The sequence below is a fragment of the Heloderma suspectum genome, chromosome 1, assembly GCF_057233095.1.
Source record: "Heloderma suspectum isolate Gila_16-S chromosome 1, 16-S_ref, whole genome shotgun sequence".
In the NCBI taxonomy this organism is placed as follows: domain Eukaryota; kingdom Metazoa; phylum Chordata; class Lepidosauria; order Squamata; family Helodermatidae; genus Heloderma; species Heloderma suspectum.
In genome coordinates this window covers 99,138,449-99,160,400 of record NC_139458.1, presented here as the reverse complement: position 1 = coordinate 99,160,400, position 21,952 = coordinate 99,138,449, and the positions used below count along the sequence as shown (strand labels likewise).

Below are 21,952 nucleotides of genomic sequence, written 5' to 3'. Positions count from 1 at the left end.
AGCTGTCCTGGCTGATGGGACAGACAGAAGGCCATCCGAGGCTGATCTTGTTAAGCGGCCTGTCTGGTGCTGCTGGAGGCGCTCCTCAAGATAGGCTGGGCCGGAACCATATAGGGTTTTAAAGGTCAAAACCAACACCTTGAATTTGGCCTGGAAAACAACTGGTAACCAGTGCAACTCCTTCAGCACTGGAGCGATGTGATCTCGCCGGTGGCTGCCTTTAATCAGACGAGCCACCGCGTTCTGTACCAGCTGCAGTTTCCGAACCGTCTTCAAGGGTAACCCCACGTAGAGCGCATTACAGTAGTCTAAACGAGAGGAGACCAGGGCATGTACTACCGATGGGAGCAGATGGTCGGGAAGGAAGGGGCGCAGCCGCCGTATCAGATGGAGTTGATACAGCGCTGTCCGGCTCACAGCTGACACCTGAGCCTCCATGGACAGCTGGGAGTCCAAAATGACCCCCAGGCTACAGACCTGGTCTTTCAAGGGTAGCCGTACCCCATTCAACACCAGGTCAACATCCCCCAGCCTCCTCTTGTCGCCCACCAAAAGTACCTCGGTCTTGTCAGGGTTCAGCTTCAGCCTATTCCTCCCCATCCAGCCACTCACCGTCTCCAGACATTTGGACAGGGATTCTACGGCCAACCTTGGTGAAGATTTAAACGAGAGGTAGAGCTGCGTGTCATCCGCATATTGATGACACTGCACCCCAAACCTCCTGATGATAGCCCCCAGCAGCTTCACATAGATGTTAAATAGCATCGGGGAGAGGATGGAACCCTGTGGCACCCCACAAGTGAGTGGGCACGGGTCCGAAACCTCCTCTCCCAGTGCTACCCTCTGGTACCTGCCGGAGAGGAAGGACCGGAACCACCGCAATACGGTGTCCCCAATGCCCAACCCCTCCAGGCAGTCCAGGAGGATACCGTGGTCAACGGTATCGAAAGCCGCTGAGAGGTCGAGGAGAACAAGGAAGGAGCATTCACCCCTATCCAGAGCCCTCCTCATATCATCCACCAAGGCGACCAAGGCCGTTTCTGTCCCATGCCCAGGCCTGAAGCCCGACTGAAATGGGTCTAGATAATCAGTTTCTTCCAAGTGTGCCTTCAACTGCACCGCCACCACCCGCTCAATCACCTTGCCCCAAAATGGCAGATTTGAGACTGGGCGAAAGTTGTTCAAAACTTGAGGATTCAAGGAGGGCTTCTTTAAGAGCGGTCTTATCACTGCCTCCTTGAGGGCTGATGGCATCACTCCCTCCTCAAGGGAGGTGTTCACCACCGCCTTGATCCCCTCACCCAGTCTCTCTCTGCAGCTCATAATGAGCCAAGATGGGCAAGGATCAAGTAAGCAGGTGGTCGGCCGTACCGACTGAAACATTTGAAACTATTGCTACCATATGACATTTCATATCTGCCTTTCGATTTCAGAAAATGGCTGGATTCCCATAACACGCTAACCCACCATGGATTATCATGTTGTCTAAACGCAGCGCATTTCCTGCAGGATGGTTTAATGTGTTGTCTGAACGCAGTGCGTTTTCCACAGGGTGGGTTACTGTGTTGCCTAAATGCAGCATGTTTTCCACAGGGTGCTTGTTAACCATACAGAGTGGTTTATTTTTCTCGAAAAAGCCACCTTGAGAACTCAGAGCTTGTTGTTGGGTTGTTCAGGGTGGTTAACAAGCCATACTGCATGGTTAATGAGCAATCCCGTAGAAAACGTGTTGTGTTCAGACAACACGACATCCTACGGTTCAACAACAACCACACTAGGATTTATTTATTGATTGATTACATTTATATCCTGCCTTTTTTCCCTCTGTAAGGAACCCAAGGCAGCATACATAATCCTCTTCCTCTCCATTTTATCCTCACAACAACAACCCTGTGAGGTAGGTTGGGCTTAGAGTCAGTGACTGGCCCAAAGTCACCCACTTGTTAGTCTGTTTCCCGCCTCCCAGCTGAGCAGAGCAAGCTGCTCCAGCTGGTCCAGGGACTACAGAAGCAGGCAAGCTCCCAGAGAGCAAGCGAACAGGGGGAGCAAACAGGGGGAGCAAACAGGGGGAGCAAACAGGGGGAGCCAACAGGGCGAGCCAACAGGGCGAGCCAACAGGGCGAGCCAACAGGGGGAGCAAACAGGGGGAGCAAACAGGGCGAGCAAACAGGGCGAGCAAACAGGGCGAGCAAACAGGGCGAGCAAACAGGGGGAGCAAACAGGGGGAGCAAACAGGGGGAGCAAACAGGGGGAGCAAACAGGGGGAGCAAACAGGGGGAGCAAACAGGGGGAGCAAACAGGAGTTGGCCAAGGGAGTTGCAGTGGTTGAAGAGACAAAGGAGACAAAGGAGACAGAGGCTAAGAGGTAAGTGGGCTGCAGGAAGCCCAGGGGGCTGCCCTTTATCCTTCTGATTGGCTGTGAGCTCACCAGGTGCTTCTGAGAGCTCCAACTGAATTGGAGGGGTGTGGCCTGAGTACTCCCAGCAGCTGACTGGGCAGGAAGCTTCAGTCTGTTTCCCGCCTCCCAGCTGAGCAGAGCAGAGCAAGCTGCTCCAGCTGGTCCAGGGACTACAGAAGCAGGCAAGTTCCCAGAGAGCGAGTGAACAGAGCGAGCGAACAGGGGAGCAAACAGGGGGAGCAAACAGAAGTTGGCCAGGGGAGTTCGGCAGGGGAAGTCAAGGGGGAGGCCCCTAACATTTTTATTATTTTTTTTTAACTAACTTTTTTCCATTTATTTGTCTTGTAACACACACTTCTACACCAGTGGGACTTTAACCTCTACTGAGTAGAGGAGCAGGCACAGGCTAGTCTAGAACAATCACAAAGCTAGACACAAAAAGGGAAAAGAGGCTATGGAAGGACAAGACTCTCCAGTGGTGGTGACCTGCAAGGTGTGTGCAATGTTTGTTTTCTTGCTTGAGAAGAACATGGCCTACACCTGCAACAAGTGCAAGTTGATCATGCTGCTGAAAGAAAAAGTAAGTGGACTGGAGCGGTGACTGTTGACCCTCCGGGGAATAAGAGAACACAAAGAGTTCTTGGACAGAATGGGGGAACTACAGCAGCAAAGGGAAGACCAGAAGCTTGAAGAACAACAGCAAGATGAGGCAGTGGGAAATGCTGAGGTGAAGAAAAATGGAGTAGAGGATACTCCTTGGAAAAGGGTGACAGTTAGGAGAAGAAGAACTAGACGCCACTCTGCACCAGTGGAAGCAGTGGAGCTGTGGAACCGATTCCAGGTACTTGTGGATGAGACTGGAGGACAGCCTGCAGAGGAAGAATCACAGGGGAACCTGCATGAGAGTGAGCAAGAGGCTGAAGGTCAGTCAAACAGAGGTGATGAAACCCAGGCCTACAAGAAGAAGAAGAGAAGAGTGGTAGTAGTGGGAGACTCCTTGCTGTGTGGGATCGAGACCCAAGTATGTCGCGAAGACCCGTGGACTCTCCAGGTATGTTGTCTCCCGGGAGGACAGATTAGAGACGTGACTGAAAGGTTGCCTGCACTCATAAAGCCCACTGACAGGTATCCCTTTCTTCTCATCCATGTGCGAACAAATGATACCGCCAAGCAGAGCTACGAAGAGATCACGTCAGACTTTGAAGCTTTGGGAAGGAAAGTCAAGAACTTTGGGGCCCAGATAGTTTTCTCATCCATCCTTCCAGTAGTTAGAAGAGGGATAGAAAGGGAACGAAAAATACTCCGGGTGAGTGACTGGCTACGAAGGTGGTGCCGATGAGATTTGAATTCTGGGACCACGGGCTATACTTCCTGGAAGATGGGTTGTTGGCTAGGGACGGGTTGCACCTCACAAAGGCTGGGAAGAATGTGTTTGGCCACAGCATGAAGAACTTCATCAGGAGGGCTTTAAACTGAATTCTACAGGGAAAGGAGATGTAATGTTGGGGGTAACAATGGACATAGGCGCATGCACTGCAATGGAGAGAACAGCTCTCATAGCACCCAATAATAGTCTTCAGACACATGTAGGAAGGAAGCCAGACTATGAAGCACATGGTCTTCGATGTCTATATACTAATGCCCAGAGTACGGGAAAGAAACAGAACGAACTTGAACTCTTAATACAAGAGGGAAATTATGACCTGATAGGTATAACTGAGACTTGGTGGGGTGACTCTCATGACTGGAATACAGCAATTGAAGGATATAACTTGTTCAAAAAGAACAGGAGGAACAGAAAGGGAGGTGAGGTTGCACTGTATGTGAAAAATACATATCTCTGCACAGAAATACAGGAGGAGGAGCTTGGTAGCCCCATCGAGAACATCTGGGTTGAAATAAATGGAGCAAAGAATAAAAGGAACATGGTGGCTGGAGTCTACTACTGACCACCCAATCAAGGAGAAGACGAGGATGAAACTTTTGAAAAGCAAATAGCCAATGTTTTAAGGAAGCATGATGTAGTAGTAATGGGGGACTTCAATTTCCCCGATATTTGTTGGGAGACAAATTCTGCAAAACATGGCCCCTCCAGGAAATTCCTGACTTGTGTGGCGGATAACTTCCTCCTACAGAAAGTAGAGGAAGGAACTAGAGGATCGGCTATCCTTGACTTGATCCTAACCAACAGAGATGACTTAGTGGATAAAGTAGCAGTTACAGGAACTCTGGGGGAAAGCAACCATGTTGTACTTGAGTTCTTGGTTCTAAGGAAAGCAAAAGCTGAGTGTAGTCAAACGCGTACCCTGGATTTTAGGAAAGCTGATTTTACTAAACTCAGAACAATGATCAGTAAGGTCCCATGGCAAGCGATGCTAACGAGAAAAGGAGTCCAAGATGGGTGGGAGCTTTTAAAAAAGGAAATTCTCAAGGCACAATCACAAACCATTCCAACAAGAAGAAAAGGTGGAAGACAACAGAAGAAGCCAATGTGGCTTCACAAAAAGCTTAGGGATGACCTGAAAACAAAAAAGGACACATATAGGAAGTGGAAAGAAGGCCAAGGAACAAAGGAAGAGTACAGGCAGATAGCACAGAATTGCAGGGATGGCGTCAGGAAGGCTAAAGCTGAGAATAAGCTGAGGTTAGCAAGGGATGCTAAAAGCAACAAAAGGGCTTTCTTCAGCTATGTGCATAGTAAAAGGCAGAGGAAAGAAATGGTGGTTCAGCTATTAAATAAGGATGGCAAAATGATAACAGATGACAAAGAAAAGGCAGAAGTGCTCAATTCCTACTTTGGCTCAGTCTTCTCCCAAAAGGGGTCTATGACCCCCCTGGTAAAGGCGAAGTACAGGCTGAAGGGCAGGATTGCAGCTTGAGATCGATAGGCATATGGTCAAGGAACACCTAATGACTTTGAATGAGTTCAAATCTCCAGGGCCAGATGAACTGCATCTGAGAGTAATAAAGGAACTGGCAGAAGAACTCTCAGAACCGCTGTCTATTCTCTTTGAGAAATTATGGAGGACGGGGGAAGTGCCAGATGACTGGAGGAGGGCTAATGTTGTCCCTATCTTCAAAAAGGGTAAAAAGGAGGAACCTGGCAACTACAGACAGGTCAGTCTGACATCAATCCCTGGGAAAATTCTGGAGCAGATGATAAAGGAATCCATCTAGAAGCACCTTGACAACAATGCCGTGATTACTCGAAGCCAACATGGAGTTGTCAAAAACAAGTCCTGCCAGAAGAATCTGATCTCATTTTTTGATCAAGTAACCTCCCTTGTAGACTGTGGGAATGCTGTAGACATCATATACCTGGACTTCAGCAAAGCTTTCGACAAAGTGCCCCATGATATCCTGATGAGCAAACTAGCTCAAAGTGGGCTAGATGAAACAACAATCTGGTGGATCCACAGTTGGCTACAGAATCGGACTCAAAGAGTGCTTATCAATGGGACCTTCTCAAACTGGGGAGAGGTAACGAGTGGGGTACCGCAGGGCTCAGTCCTGGGCCCAGTGCTCTTCAACATTTTTATTAATGACCTGGAGGAGGAGGTGCAGGGAATGCTGATCAAATTTGCAGATGACACAAAATTGGGTGGGATAGCTAATACTTTGGAAGACAGAAACAAAATTCAAAGTGATCTGGATAGGCTGGAGCGCTGGGCAGAAAACAACAGAATGACATTTAATAGGGACAAATGCCAAGTTCTGCACCTAGGAAAAAGAAACCAAATGCACAGTTACAAGATGGGGGATATGTGGCTCAACCACACCACAAGCGAGAAGGATCTTGGAATTGTTGTCGATCACAAGCTGAATATGAGCCAACAATGTGATGTGGCTGCGAAAAAGGCAAATGCTATTTTGGGCTGCATTAATAGAAGCATCGCTTCCAAATCCCGGGAAGTACTAGTTCCCCTCTACTCAGCACTGGTTAGGCCTCATCTGGAGTACTGTGTCCAGTTCTGGGCACCACACTTTAAGAAGGATGCAGACAAACAGGAGAGGGTTCAGAGGAGGGCAACAGAAATGATCAGGGGACTAGAAACAAAGCCCTATGAAGAGAGACTGAAAGAACTGGGCATGTTTAGCCTTGAGAAGAGAAGACTGAGGGGAGATATGATAGCACTCTTCAAGTACTTGAAAGGTTGTCACAGAGAAGAAGGCCAGGATCTCTTCTGGATCATCCCAGAGTGCAGGACACGGAATAATGGGCTCAAGTTACAGGAAGCCAGATTCCGGCTGAACATCAGGAAAAACTTCCTGACTGTAAGAGCAATACGACAATGGAACCAATTACCTGGGGAGGTGGTGGGCTCTCCCACACTGGAGGCCTTCAAGACGAGGCTGGAGAGCCATCTGTCAGGGATGCTCTGACTTGGATTCCTGCACTGAGCAGGGGGTTGGACTCGATGGCCTTGTAGGCCCCTTCCAACCCTACTATTCTATGATTCTATGATTCTATACCTCAGGCTTTTTTGACCACCTCACAATCCTACTTCTAGATACCAGGTTAGGTTCTTTGGTCAGTGTCTCTCCTGACACTTTTAGGCCTCTGTTTGCATATTGTGACGGTTCACCACTCTCTCAATTGTTGACACCAATAACCCTTTTTTGAGCTGCTTTCTTTCTTTTTGGTAGCACAGACCAAGCAGCCAGCACATGGGGGTTATTCCACAAAACCCCTCCTAGTAACTAAAAAGGAAACTGTCTTTTAAAATTGAAAACAAAGGAAGTTTATTTGGCACAACAGGATTGGAAATTGGAACTGGGTTGGGATGAGGAAAGGATATCAGGAACGATGATTAAAATAAGGCAACACTATAAACTGCACAATATAACTCTTCATTTTAGTTGTGTTCAAAACCTCTCACACTCTCTCTCACACTGACACACTCTCTAACCCACACACTATCTCACTAGATGTTCTCACTCTTATCTCCCACTCTAATCTCAGACTTAGCTAGCTGTTCCCAATTTATCTTACTCCCAGACTTAGCGTGTGGTGTGAACCCAGCCAATGTAACTGCTGTAATGGCAAAATGAATCACTGCTCTTTAACTTCTGAGGACATATTTCAGAGGATAACATATACTCTACAGATTCCAAATGTGAATAAGTTACTCTCAGCTCTATAATATTGATGCTTAACAGTGCAATTCTATACGTATCTGCTCAGAAGCAAGTCCTGCTGAGTTCAACAGGACTTACTCCAAAGTATATGTGTACAGCATTGCAGCCTGAGAGGTTCATGTTGTGCAGATGCTCGGAAGAGATACCAAGAACAACTTAACCTTCATGAACAAAAACAAAGAAACTGACAAACAGTTTGAAGCATTTTAGTCTCCTAAGCCACACCCAAAAGTAACTTGGGGCAATAATATGTTCCCAAAACAAAGCCATGTGTAGAGCTACAAAAGAAGTGTACTTGATTCTGATTATTTGTATCATGCAATTTTTTTTTCTCCAATACTTTCCTTTGGCTGAGGCAAGAGAGCATCCCAATGGCAAAATTCAATAGATTTCTTGAGATATTTTTTGTCCCAGGCTCTGTTTTGGTTTTCAGAAAGAAAAAGTGCCTTATGGCACTTGAATCTGCTTCCTTGGATCAGTTTGTGTTGGATATTTTTATCCCATTACATTGGGACAAAAAATACCCCAAACCAAGGATTCAGTTGGTTTTGGGGAGGCATTTTTTGTCCCAGGTGCTTTTTGTGCACAGAAAGAAAACTGTAAATGGTATGTGTCTGAAATTTGGATAAATTGTTTAGTACCCTGCAAGTATCTATTTCTTAGAAGGACTACACTGCAGGCCTACTTCTATGTAAATTCTTCAATGAAAAGTGAAACACAAGTTCTTCGATGAATTTGATCATTCATGTCCCTCAGTGTTGAAGGTATGCCTAAGACAGAGAGACTTTACCAGGAGACAAAGGACGTCCAACATTTACAGTCAGATACAGATGTACAATGGGAGTACTTGAGTGAAAAAGAAAACTAGGATAGTACAGAAATGAAAAAGTTAATAAGTAAACACAATAGTAGGTATCAATTCTAGTCCAGTTACAGCAACACAGAACTGTATGAGCAAGAGTAGTTTTACTCCCTAAATTACTACAGGGAAGATCTAGTGGAGTCCATAAACATGATTATGTCTTAGATATTAGATGTAGGTCACACACATTTTATCAGACCTCCATAAACTACATTTAGTATGAGGAATTGAACCAGTCTACACTAGTTTTCACCACATGGATGCTAACCACCCAAGACATAGGATCAAAATTTACTGACAAGAAACCATTCATCCTTTAAGTTTGAAGAACAATGTAAATAGTATTTGACGGTTTCTACCAACCTGCATAAAAAATACTTATAATGAAATTTTAATCAGAATTATAATACTTATGATGCAACCCTTCGTTGGGATGGGATAATTTTCTCAAGTAAATGTACCAGGACATAGACTGATATCTGCAGGTCTTACTAGTCTACAAGGTCAGAAAAAAGTGTATTTTTCCTAAAGCCACTATATTTTCAAGAGTATTTGCATCTATGCCAGTCTCAAATTTCCACCTTGTAGTATCATTCAAGAAGCCAAACTGTTTCACAGAATCATAGAATAGTAGGGTTGGAAGGGGCCTACAAGGCCAAGTTTCCTAACGATCAGAGGGATTTTTTAAAAAATGGTGGAAAATAATCAAGGCATCAATAACCATTTTTTCCATACTCAACTTCTATTCTAGACAGGTTTATGAGAAATCTGTCCAAATTTACATCCCATCACATTTATTATAATCAGGGTGCCCAAACAAGAAAGTCACTCAGAACATTACCGGGCAATCTGGCATCCTGGTCACAGCACATCATTCCAAGCAAAACCACCATCTAACATACACATTTCTGTCTATCAACATGAAACAAAAGATTGACATAGCTGATGTTTTCAAGGATAGGTCATAGGTCCCCCTCCACTGGTGAAGTAGTGCTCCATTGGCGAGTGGGGCTGTCTACCCCAGCCTGAAACCAGCTAACATACTCCCATTGCTTTCAATGGGTGGAGAATTTCAGGAAAAAAACAGGGCTGAAAAACTCAGCAAAACCACTCTACACGTATGTCCCAACCTGGCCAGCGTGAGCTGGCAGTGCTTGGAAACACAGGCTTCACTTCCACACAGCTATGCTTAGGACTGCTTCTCCTAACAAATCTTCTTGATACACTACTAGAATCTAAGCCAGATTACCATGCCAACCCTGACCATGCTTTCTGAATTGTGATGTTTTAAACAAATGGTAACACAAGAACAACCATCTAGCAGTAGCCAAGTGTTGACAATGCCATCTTTCTTTGACGTTACAATATAAAATCTTCCTCTCATCGCAAATAATTTACCAGATTGTTCAATGACTAATAAGGAATGCTGGAAGCTGAATTTGTGCATGGGTCCACATGGTCTTTTATTTTGGATGTTGTCTTTATTATACATCTTTGTGATATCAGTCACTTAGGATAATTTCAATAGGTTAAAGCTGAACACATATGAACAAACAATTCCCCTGTACATGCACACATAATACCAAAATAGTTCTAATACTCTGATGAACAATTTAGTCTATAACAGGAACATGTTATACTTTATCAGAGGTACTTCTGATAAAGTCTAGTGCATTTTTATTAACACACAGTACATTTGTGCCCTTACCATCCACTCAGATATGACAACATCCACTTTTTCAACAGGTAAAACAACTTCTTCAATTCTTCCTTTGATCAAAGAAATAGTATCTTCAAACCCATTGAGTCTGCAAAGCACAACAGCAAGGATGTGTTATGCATTTTCTAGTTAACGTTTACATTTCATAACAGCAGAGACCCATTTTTAAGAGCAGATTTATTGAAGCATCACCACAGCCTCTTCTTTAGAGCAGCAAGTTGTATTATGTACTACAAAGATGCTAGATGTTCAGAAAAGGACTATCCACCTTTCTGAACCTTGCATACATGCACAGGAATTATCTTCATGATTTTCAGAGGTGAATGGCTAATCAGCCCTAAAAACTAACCTAGACGTTTCATACCTGATGCATTCCAGAAGCCTTGAGTTCCCTCTTAACAGGAGAAAAGATGTACCCATGAGAACATCTTGAGCATAGGCAATATCAACAAGGCAATAGGACATGGAAGTAGTATGCTCCCCTTCTAGAAATTTACAGCCATATGGTTCACTGCTATATTCTAGATCCCCAGTGTTTGAGTGCATAAGCATGGCTTAACCATATGTGTTCAGAAATTAAGCCCCACTAATTTCAGGAGGAATTTATGTAGGGATGTATGAAATTGGCCTTACCTGGCTCCGCCGGGTTCTGCTGTGGGGGGGGGGGGAGGTGCTCCGTCCCTCCCCCCGGAATCCTCGCCGGGGGGGGCGGTGCGGAATCCTGGCCGGCCGGCTCCGCTCCGCGGGGATTCCGCAGAGCCACTGGCTCTGCCAGCAGCCGGACATCCGGCTGCAGGCTAGCAGGGACGCAAATGGTGGTGGCCGTAGCCACCGCCGTTTGCGTCCCTGTAGTCAGCTGTGATAGGCTACGTAAATCTTTACATAGCCTATCACGTCTGACTTTTTTAAAAAAACCCGCGTACGCAAATGGCAGCGGCTATGGCCGCTGCCATTTGCGTTCCTTATTTTGGGCCGTCTTAGTCTACGTAAATATTTACGTAGACTAAGACGGCAAAAATAAGGAATGCAAATGGTGGCGGCCATAGCCGCCGCCATATGCGTACACACATTTTTTTTTGTTTTTAAAGTCAGATTTACGTAGCCTATCACGTCGTTTTTTGTTTAGCCTAGCCATGATAGGCTACGTAAAGATTTACGTAGCCTATCATGTCTTTTTTTAAAAAAAACAACAACACTGGAAATAGCGGCGGCAGCTCCTGCCGCTGCCCAGAAGATCCACCCCAGGTAAGCCTTGTCCCGGGGGGGGATCCGCGGGGGGGCGGCAGGCCATTCCACCATGGAGCTCGGGGGGCCGAATGCACTGGCATTTGGCCTCACCGAGATCCGTGGCGGAATTCTCTGCCAACCCTAAATTTACGTAGCAATCCTAACCCCCTTGATGGCTGTCCAGGAGGACTTAGGATAGGGCAGAGGTCTATCTCTGCCTACGGGTGGGTGGGGGGGGGAGAGAGAACCTCCACTTAGGCCCATGGAAAGTTCCAAAGGTGTAAACCCAACACTGGGGCAGGCCCTCAAGCGGGACATTCCGGGGGTAGGTCAGAACAGGCTTCGAATCCACTGGATTCAAAGTCCTTCCATGCCCAACAGAATCCCAGATTGGGCTCCTCAGCTACACCAGCCTGGAGCTAATTCCCCTTTCCCACTGCTTTCAATGGGAGGCATTTTTTAAGGCATCCTCTGCACTGAAAAACCTAGCAAAGCCACCCCCCCCCCCCACACACACACACACTTGCTGCCGTGGAAATGTGAATTGGCAGGGCTTTGGGCATGGCGGGTGATCTGCTACTTCATTCCACCGACCCTCCAAACCCACTTCGGGATGCTCTGTTACTTCCAAGCAAGCATATTTAGAATTATAGCCTCGTGTGTCTTAGGTGAGACCATGGTAATACTATTGACTTATTTGATCTGATTTGAACCACACCTTTCTATCAACAAAATGGCACTCAAGGCGGCAGGGACTGGTCTGCAGTGACTAGCCCTCTTATACATCCACTAGCACTTCCTCCCAACATCTAAACGTTTCCTGCCTCCAGCATCCAAACAGCAGTTTCAGCAGCCTTGGAAAAGAACTGCTGTCATAATAATGTTTGAGTATCATCAGAGAATTGCTGACCTAGATGTGTAGTCATTTTGTTGCTTGGAGAAGGGTGGCAAACCCTTCTCCAAGTGACAGTTTGCATAAATCCCATTTGAAGTTGAAGAGCTGTTTTCAAAAAGGAAGTATGTGGTAGAAAACTTAAGCAACATATGTAACTGCAAACAAAAGGAAAGCAAACAGACTGACTAACATAAATATTTACATCTCATTACAGATCCCTACTGCATTTTGGTTTTGCACAGGACACCAATGACAGGCTCCCAAAAATTAACAGATTGTCTTAAAATTTACTCATATGTTACAGGTCAAGATTACTTTCTCCAAACAAATGTTTCTGCTATGAGTAGTTAGGCAAATTTTTAAAAAATCTCCTTCACTTAAAGCTTCAAACTGTAAATAGAAACAAATGGAAGGAGGCTCTTTGGGCAGGCAGGGGGAAGGGAGGGAAAGGAAAGGAAAGGAAAGGAAAGGGAAAAAGTTTTAAAAACTGTCCCATTTGCTTTGTACCAAAGACTCAGGCCATCAAAACCAAGGAGAAAGTCTTGCCATTTCACCTAATTTTCTTTTAAGACTTTTCTAGAACAATGATTATGTTCAAGTGATACATGAACACTTAACTACCAGCAAAACTACTTTCACACTTTTTTTGGATAAATAAAATTGGAAAGTTATCAAATGTTCCCCACAAATAATAAAATTATGGTTCTTATTGCAAAATTTCGGCTTAAATTGAAGAAGGTAGGAAAAACCACTAAACCATTCAGGCATGACCTAAATCATATCCCTTATGAATATACAGTGGAGGTGAGGAATAGATTTAAGGGATTAGACCTGATAGACAGAGTGCCTGAGGAACTATGGACGGAGGTCCGTAACATTGTTCAGGAGGCAGCAACTCAATCCATCCCACAGAAAAACAAACGTAAGAAAGCAGAGTGGCTGTCTGATGAGGCTTTACAAGTAGCTGAGGAAAGAAGGGAAGCGAAAAGCAAGGGAGAAAGGGGAAGATATATCCAACTGAATGCAGAGTTCCAGAGAATAGCAAAGAGAGACAAGAAGGCCTTGTTAAATGAACAATGCAAAGAAATCGAGGAAAACAACAGAATGGGAAAGGCTAGAGATCTCTTCAAGAAAATCGGAGAGCTCAAGGGAATGTTTTGTGCAAAGACGGGCATGATAAAGGACAAAGAAGGCAGGGACCTAACAGAAGCAGATGAGATTAGAAGAGGTGGAAAGAATACACAGAAGAACTATACAGGAAAGATCTGAATGTCCCTGAGAGCCATGATAGTGCGGTCAAAGAACTTGAGCCGGACATCCTAGAGAGCGAAGTCAAGTGGGCCTTAGGAAGCATTACTAACAAAGCTAGCGGAGATGACGGTATTCCAGCTGAGCTATTTAAGATCCTAAAAGATGATGCTGTTAAAGTGCTGCATTCAACGTGCCAACAAATTTGGAACACTCAACAGTGGCCACAAGACTGGAAAAGGTCAGTTTACATTCCAGTTCCAAAGAAGGGCAATGCCAAAGAGTGTTCAAACTACCGTACAATTGCACTTATTTCACATGCCAGCAAGATTATGCTCAAAATCCTACAAGCTAGGCTTCAGCAGTATGTGTACCGAGAACTACCGGAAGTACAAGCGGGGTTTCGAAGAGGCAGAGGAACTAGAGATCAAATCGCCAACATTCGCTGCATCATGGAGAAAGCAAGAGAATTCCAGAAAAACGTCTACTTCTGCTTCACTAACTATGCTAAAGCCTTTGATTGTGTGGATCACAACAAACTGTGGCAAATTCTTAAAGAGATGGGGGTACCAGACCACCTTACCTGTCTCCCTCCCTGTACGAGGGTCAAGAAGCAACAGTAAGAACCGGACATGGAACAACCAATTGGTTCAAAATTGGGAAAGGAGTATGACCAGGCTGTATATTGTCACCTTGCTTATTTAATTTATATGCAGAGTACATCATGAGAAACGCCGGGTTGGATGAATCACAGGTCAGAATTAAGATGGCCGGGAGAATTCTCAACAACCTCAGATACGCAGACGATACCACCCTAATGGCAGAAAGCGAAGAGGATCTAAAGAGCCTCTTGTTGAGGGTGAAACAGGAGAGTGCAAAAGCTGGTTTGAAACTCAACATTAAAAGAACTAAAATCATGGCATCTGGCCCCATCACGTCCAGGCATATAGAAGGGGAAGAAATGGAAGCAGTGACAGATTTTATTTTCTTGGGCTCCAAGATCACCGCAGACGATCTGAACTGTAGCCATGAAATTAAAAGACGCTTGCTCCTTGGGAGAAAAGCTATGGCAAACCTAGACAGCATAGTAAGAAGCAGAGACATCACCTTGCCGACAAAGGTCCGTCTAATCAAAGCTATGGTTTTCCCAGTAGTAACGTATGGCTGTGAGAGCTGGACTATAAGGAAGGCTGAGCGCCGAAGAATTGATGCTTTCGAACTGTGCTGCTGGAGAAGACTCTTACGAGTCCCCTGGACCGCAAGGTGGTCAAATCAGTCCATCCTAAAGGAAATCAACCCTGACTACTCATTGGAAGGACAGATACTGAAGCTGAAGCTCAAATATTTTGGCGACCTAATGCAAAGAGAAAACTCCCTGGAAAAGACCCTGATGCTGGGAAAGATTGAAGGCAAAAGGAGAAGGGGACGGCAGAGGATGAGATGGCTAGATACCATCACCGATGCAATGAATATGGACTTGAGCACACTCCAGGAGAGAGCGGAGGACAGGAAGGCCTGGCGTGCTATGGTCCATGGGGTCACGAAGAGTTGGACACGACTGAATGACTGAACAACAACAACAACAACAACAATGAAGTCATTTATTTAATCATGCTTCTAGTAGTTAACGCTAGTATTTTGGCTGAAGTGAAACAGTACAGCACCAATTTCTTCTAAAAGATACCCTATAGTTTCATTTTTAATGAAAGCTGCACTTCTGTTTAATAGGAAAACTTGAGATCAAGTTTTAATGGCATTTACTTTCTCCAAAGCACACCATATCAATCTCTCTTTCATATGCCATTATCATGACAGCTAAAGTTAGAGAGGACAGAGTAATTATTCACACCACTGGGATTTATTTCTCTACCACAATTGTTATCTGCCCTTTCTTCAGAGTTTGTTATTCGTACAATCTCTCTACGTCTAACTTTCAACACAGTGATTAAAATTTTAATATCTTAGAGGACAAACAGTATTGCAAAAGCAAAAGATGGGTGAAAAGCTTCACGAACTCAACAATTCCATATTTAACAGAACTAGGATGTTCAACAAATACTTATGTCAAAAAGCATTACTTTTTGCAGCAGCAGTAATATTAAACAAGTATCTGGAATTAAAGGTTAATTTACTCACTTGTGTGTTTCCCTGAGCTTGATGTGGATGTTGTACACACCACAAAAATGCCAAGGAGTAAAATGCACTGAGAATGTGGCTGGTTCCAATGAACACAATAAGCATTACCAAAGGTGGACAGAAACAGATGGAAATAGCAGCTCCCCACTGTGGAAGCACATGTATCAGTGTCAGGTCTTACTATCTTTGTAAGCTACTCTGGGAGCCCTTTTAGTGACTCAAACTGCAATCCTGTGCCTGTTAGACATACACAGGATTGCGCCCTAAAGCATGTTAGGTATGTTGTCCCTTTATGCCATCATGTGACAAGGTTCAGTTTTTAGCAAGATTTATGAATACTTCATTCCCTTTTATAGTTGGAATTCCAAGTGACCCAATTTCCCAGTAATAAACCTTTTTTTAATTAATTGCATTAGTTAGTTTGCCTTTGGATTTGAATGTTATGTACCTACCCACACACTAAACATACAGCTGTACTATACACTCCTGGTAAACAGAGATTTTGTCTTTTAACAAGAAAGCGAGACAAAATGTATAGAGGGTAGAAATTGTAGTGGCACCTGCTTTTGCCATTTTTTTCAATTAACCACTGTTAAACCCAGGTATCTTAGGGTACACATCTAGAAGGCTTGTTAAAACCATGTTTGGTCCTAGAATTCCCACACAACAGTGATGAAAAAAAATTGTAATGGGATGTCTAACTGATCTGGTTAGTTAAGTAAGGGCCTTTTTACAATGTGACCAAGTCAGAGCTATTTCTCTCAGACACAGCTACTGATATTAGCCTCAGAGAAATGAACAATGGTAGCAGAACTTGGTGGGTTGTGCACTTAGAACTAAAACCAGTAAGTATGATTTACGCTGTGTATGCAAATAAGCACATTCCTGGTGTTAGAAATATCAACACCAACGGCACTAAACATCTTGGCTCTGGCAACTGGTCAAATGCAACTGGTTCAAAAGTGTAACCGATCTTCACTACCAGTCTATGTGTTTGAAATAAGTGGATGTGACAGCTATTCTGTTGCCAGGAGCAACCAGCTATAACAAGGCTGTTACAAATTATTTTAATATGAATGAGACACAAATGAAACAGTTTTAGAGTCAACAGATGTAACCTTACAGCAATGCTTCACTATGTAGTCCTAGAGATCATTCATCACCGTCACAGGATTAGTTCTTTTTAATCCCCTTTTGCCCCTAGTATGGCATGTAAATCAAACAAATCCAAAACTGTTGTACAGACAGGTGTTTCCATAATTCTCTCGGCTATGATTACAACAAGGACTTCCTGCACTCTTAATGAAGGAATAAAAAATTAATCCATACAACAGCTTCCTAATGCAACAGCTGGACTGCAGTGCTTCAGAAAAAGAAGTCAAGCTTGGATAAAGTCAAGATTCTACATCTGCAATAACTGCTCTCCTTAGCAACTGCAGTTTCGTGATTCAGTATTTGGGCTCTCAAAAATATGATGCCAATGAAATGGAATTTATTTTTCTAGCAGTAAGCAGTTTAAAATTTTGATGGTGGTATTTTCTCTGCCTTGTACCTTATAGCTAGCAATACACCTAATTATGCCTTCCAAAAGTCAGTATATAACATAAGCAATATAAAAAGACTACTGAAATCCAATTGCTATGTCACCGCATAATAGATCCTTGTGAAAGCAACTGCCTCATCACTCTAGGTACACATTTTGTTTGCCTTTTCCCACTGACAATGAGCACTAGAGTTCTTGAGCTCTGTACAAAGTCCCTGGATCTATTCATTTGTTGCCCGTGACTTTGCAGTGAATTTAAGCTGAAGATTTTGCTGACAATACAGAAAGTGCACTAAGCTTGCATACAGAGGACAATTAGTAGTAGTAGTAGTGTGTATATATATATACACACACACACACACACACACACACACTCTAAAGGGTCAAATTAATTACACACAGATAGGAACACAAAGGAGTCTCACTCAGTGAAGAATGTTGATGGAACCTTCAACAGACATGGATCACTGCCTTGTTGTGGCGAAGGGGCTTGCGTAACTCAGTGAAACCATAAGCTATGCTGTGCAGGGCCACCCAAGACGGACAGGTCATGGAGGAGAGTTCTGACAAAATGTGGTCCACTGGAGAAGGAAATGGCAACCCACTCCAGTATTCTTGCCAAGAAAACCCCATGGAACATATCACAAGGCTAAAAGAGATGACGCCGGAAGATGAGCCCCTCAGGTCAGAAGGTGTCCAATATACTACTGGGGAAGAGCAGAGGGTATTTCCAAGTAGCGCCAGAAAGAGTGAAGCGGCTGGGCCAAAGCCGAAAGGACACTCAGCTGCAGATGTGTCTGGCGGTGAAAAGAAAATCCGATGCTGTAAAGAACAATATTGTTTAGGAACCTGGAATGTCAGATCAATGAATCTGATGGTCAAACATGAGATGGCAAGATTGAACATCGACATCTTGGGAATCAGCGAACTAAAATGGACAGGCATGGGCGAATTTAATTCAGGTGAACATCATATCTACTATTGTGGGCAAGAATCCCTTAGAAGAAATGGAGTAGCACTCATAGTCAACAAAAGGGTGGGAAAAGCAGTACTGGGGTACAATCTGAAAAATGATAGAATGATCTCAGTACGAATCCAAGGCAAACCATTCAACATCACAGTAATTCAAGTCTATGCCCCAACCACTGAGGCCGAAGAAGCTGAGGTTGATCGGTTCGATGAAGACCTACAACACCTTCTAGAACTAACACCAAAAAAAGATGTCCTCTTCATCATAGGGGATTGGAATGCTAAAGTAGGAAGTCAAGAAATCACTGGGATAACAGGCAGGCATGGCCTTGGTGTACAAAATGAAGCAGGACAAAGGCTAATAGAGTTTTGCCAAGAGAACACGCTGATCATAGCAAACACTCTTTTCCAACAGCACAAGAGGCGACTCTACACATGGACATCACCAGATGGTCAATATCGAAATCAGATTGATTATGTCCTTTGCAGCCAAAGATGGAGAAGCTCCATACAGTCAGTAAAAACAAGACCTGGAGCTGACTGTGGCTCAGATCATGAGCTGCTTCTTGCAAAATTTCGGCTTAAATTGAAGAACGTCGGGAAAACCACTCAACCGTTCAGGTATGACCTCAATCATATCCCTTATGAATATACAGTGGAGGTGAGGAAAAGATTTCAGGGATTAGACCTGATAGACAGGGTGCCTGAGGAACTATGGCCGGAGGTCCGTAACATTGTTCAGGAGGCAGCAACTCAATCCATCCCAAAGAAAAAGAAATGCAAGAAAGCCAAGTGGCTGTCTGATGAGGCTTTACAAGTAGCTGAGGAAAGAAGGGAAGCGAAAAGCAAGGGAGAAAGGGGAAGATATATCCAACTGAATGCAGAGTTCCAGAGAATAGCAAGGAGAGACAAGAAGGTCTTGTTAAATGAACAATGCAAAGAAATCGAGGAAAACAACAGAATGGGAAAGACTAGAGATCTCTTCAAGAAAATCGGAGAGCTCAAGGGAACGTTTTGTGCAAAGACGGGCATGATAAAGGACAAAGAAGGAAAGGACCTAACAGAAGCAGATGAGATTAAGAAGAGGTGGAAAGAATACACAGAAGAACTATACAGGAAAGATCTGAATGTCCCTGATAGCCATGATAGTGCGGTCACTGAACTTGAGCCGGACATCCTCGAGAGTGAAGTCAAGTGGGCCTTAGGAAACATTAGTAACAACAAAGCTAGTGGAGATGACGGTATTCCAGCTGAGCTATTTAAGATCCTAAAAGATGATGCTGTTAAAGTGCTGCATTCAATATGCCAACAAATTTGGAACACTCAACAATGGCCGCAAGACTGGAAAAGGTCAGTTTACATTCCAATTCCAAAGAAGGGCAACGCCAAAGAGTGTTCAAATTACCGCACAACTGCGCTCATTTCACATGCCAGCAAGGTGATGCTCAAAATCCTACAAGCTAGGCTTCAGCAGTATGCGAACCGAGAACTACCGGAAGTACAAGCTGGGTTTAGAAGAGGCAGAGGAACTAGAGATCAAATCGCCAACATTCGCTGCATCATGGAGAAAGCAAGAGAATTCCAGAAAAACGTCTATTTCTGCTTCATTGACTACGCTAAAGCCTTTGATTGTGTGGATCACAACAAACTGTGGCAAATTCTTAAAGTGATGGGAGTACCAGACCACCTTACCTGTCTCCTGAGAAACCTGTATGAGGGTCAAGAAGCAACAGTAAGAACCAGACATGGAACAACCAAGTGGTTCAAAATTGGGAAAGGAGTACGACAAGGCTGCATATTGTCACCCTGCTTATTTAACTTATATGCAGAGTACATCATGAGAAACGCCGGGTTGGATGAATCAGAGGTCGGAATTAAGATTGCTGGGAGAATTATCAACAACCTCCGATATGCAGACGATACCACCCTAATGGCAGAAAGCGAAGAGGATCTCAAGAGCCTCTTGTTGAGGGTGAAAGAGGAGAGTGCAAAAGCTGGTTTGAAACTCAACATTAAAAAAACGAAGATCATGGCATCTGGCCCCATCACTTCCTGGCATATAGAAGGGGAAGAAATGGAAGCAGTGACAGATTTTACTTTCTTGGGCTCCAAGATCACCGCAGACGGTGACTGTAGCCATGAAATTAAAAGACGCTTGCTCCTTGGGAGGAAAGCTATGGCAAACCTAGACAGCATAGTAAGAAGCAGAGACATCACCTTGCCGACAAAGGTCCGTCTAATCAAAGCGATGGTTTTCCCAGTAGTAATGTATGGCTGTGAGAGCTGGACTATAAGGAAGGCTGAGCGCCGAAGAATTGATGCTTTCGAACTGTGCTGCTGGAGAAGACTCTTAAGAGTCCCCTGGACTGCAAGGAGGTCAAATCAGTCAATCCTAAAGGAAATCAACCCTGAGTGCTCACTGGAAGGACAGATACTGAAGCTGAAGCTCCAGTATTTTGGCCACCTAATGCGAAGAGAAAACTCTCTGGAAAAGAACCTGATGCTGGGAAAGACTGAAGGCAAAAGGAGAAGGGGACGGCAGAGGATGAGATGGCTAGATAGCATCACTGATGCAATGAATATGAACTTGAGCATGCTCCGGGAGAAAGCGCAGGACAGGAAGGCCTGGCGTGCTATGGTCCATGGGGTCACGAAGAGTCGGACACGACTGAACAACTGAACAACAAATCTCAATAGTGCAGACTTCCCCAACCTGTGCCCTCCAGATGTTTTGGATTTCAACTGCCAGCAGCCCTAGCCAGCATGGCCAATGGATGCAATAATATGTTCAATAAGCAGTCCAAATACTGTGTTCAAAAATTGCTGAAGTGGCAGCATCTGTTTGTGAAAATGAGAGACACATCCAGGTCACCATACACTTCCCAACTCCTAGGCCGTTAACAATCAATGATGCCTTGCAAAGCAGCATCACCACCCCTACATCACCCATTTACCCAAGCAGTGATATATCACACAAGGGCCAAGAAACCAGGTGAAAGCACTGACTGAACAGCACTGAGAGTTGATAAGCTGCTGACCTTAAAGCTAGATCCCAATGCCAAGTCAATGCAGCACATCAAAGATAAGAACAAAAAAGAGCCATACTGGATTAGATCAATGGTACATATATTTTATTTATTTATTTATTTACAACTTCTATATACTGCTCTGCATCTAGACAAGATTCCAGAGCAGTGAACAATAAAAGATAAACGATAAAAGAATAAAACTCCATATTAAAAATCATTATTTTTAAAAACATAATACCGATAAAAACCGTGACTGGTCAGTCAAGTAGGCTTCCTGAAATAAAAATGTTTTCAGGAGGTGCCAGAAACAACACAGTGTTGGAGCCTGCCTGACCTCCACAGGCAGCGAGTTCCATAGAAAGGGGGCCACCACACTGAAGGCTCTTCTCTGAGTGGACTCCAATCAGGTCATAGGTCCATGTAGAATCAACAGGAGATGACCTCAGTGACCGAGCAGGTTGATAAGGAAGAAGGCCTATCTCAGGTATCCTGGTCTCGAGGTGTTTAGGGCTTTGTACACTAGTACTAAAAGCTTAAACCTGGGCTGGTAGCAAACAAGCAGCCAGTGCAGTTTCCTCAGCAAAGGAGTTGCATGCTGAAAAGGGGCAGCTCCCAACAACAGCCAAGCTGCTGCATTCTGCACTAGCTCCAGCTTCTGGAGCAGCCTTAAGGGCAGCCCCACATAGAGCGCATTCCAGTAATCCACTCTTTAGGTTACTAGCACCTGTGCCACTGTGGCCAAGCTATCCCTATCCAGGAGAGGCCATAGCTGGAGAACCAGTTGAA

The 21,952-nt window shown here is 44.4% G+C and overlaps 1 protein-coding gene across 2 annotated transcripts in view; it reads right to left on the bottom strand.

Moving 5' to 3' along the window:
* PRMT3 (protein arginine methyltransferase 3) overlaps positions 1-21,952 on the bottom strand; it is a 100,274-nt gene that overhangs the window by 48,406 nt on the left and 29,916 nt on the right. For both annotated transcript variants that reach the window (XM_084852312.1, XM_084852321.1), the window contains one exon: positions 10,108-10,207. In XM_084852312.1, the coding sequence (XP_084708438.1) occupies positions 10,108-10,207 (100 nt within the window). The remainder of the gene's footprint in view (positions 1-10,107; positions 10,208-21,952) is intronic.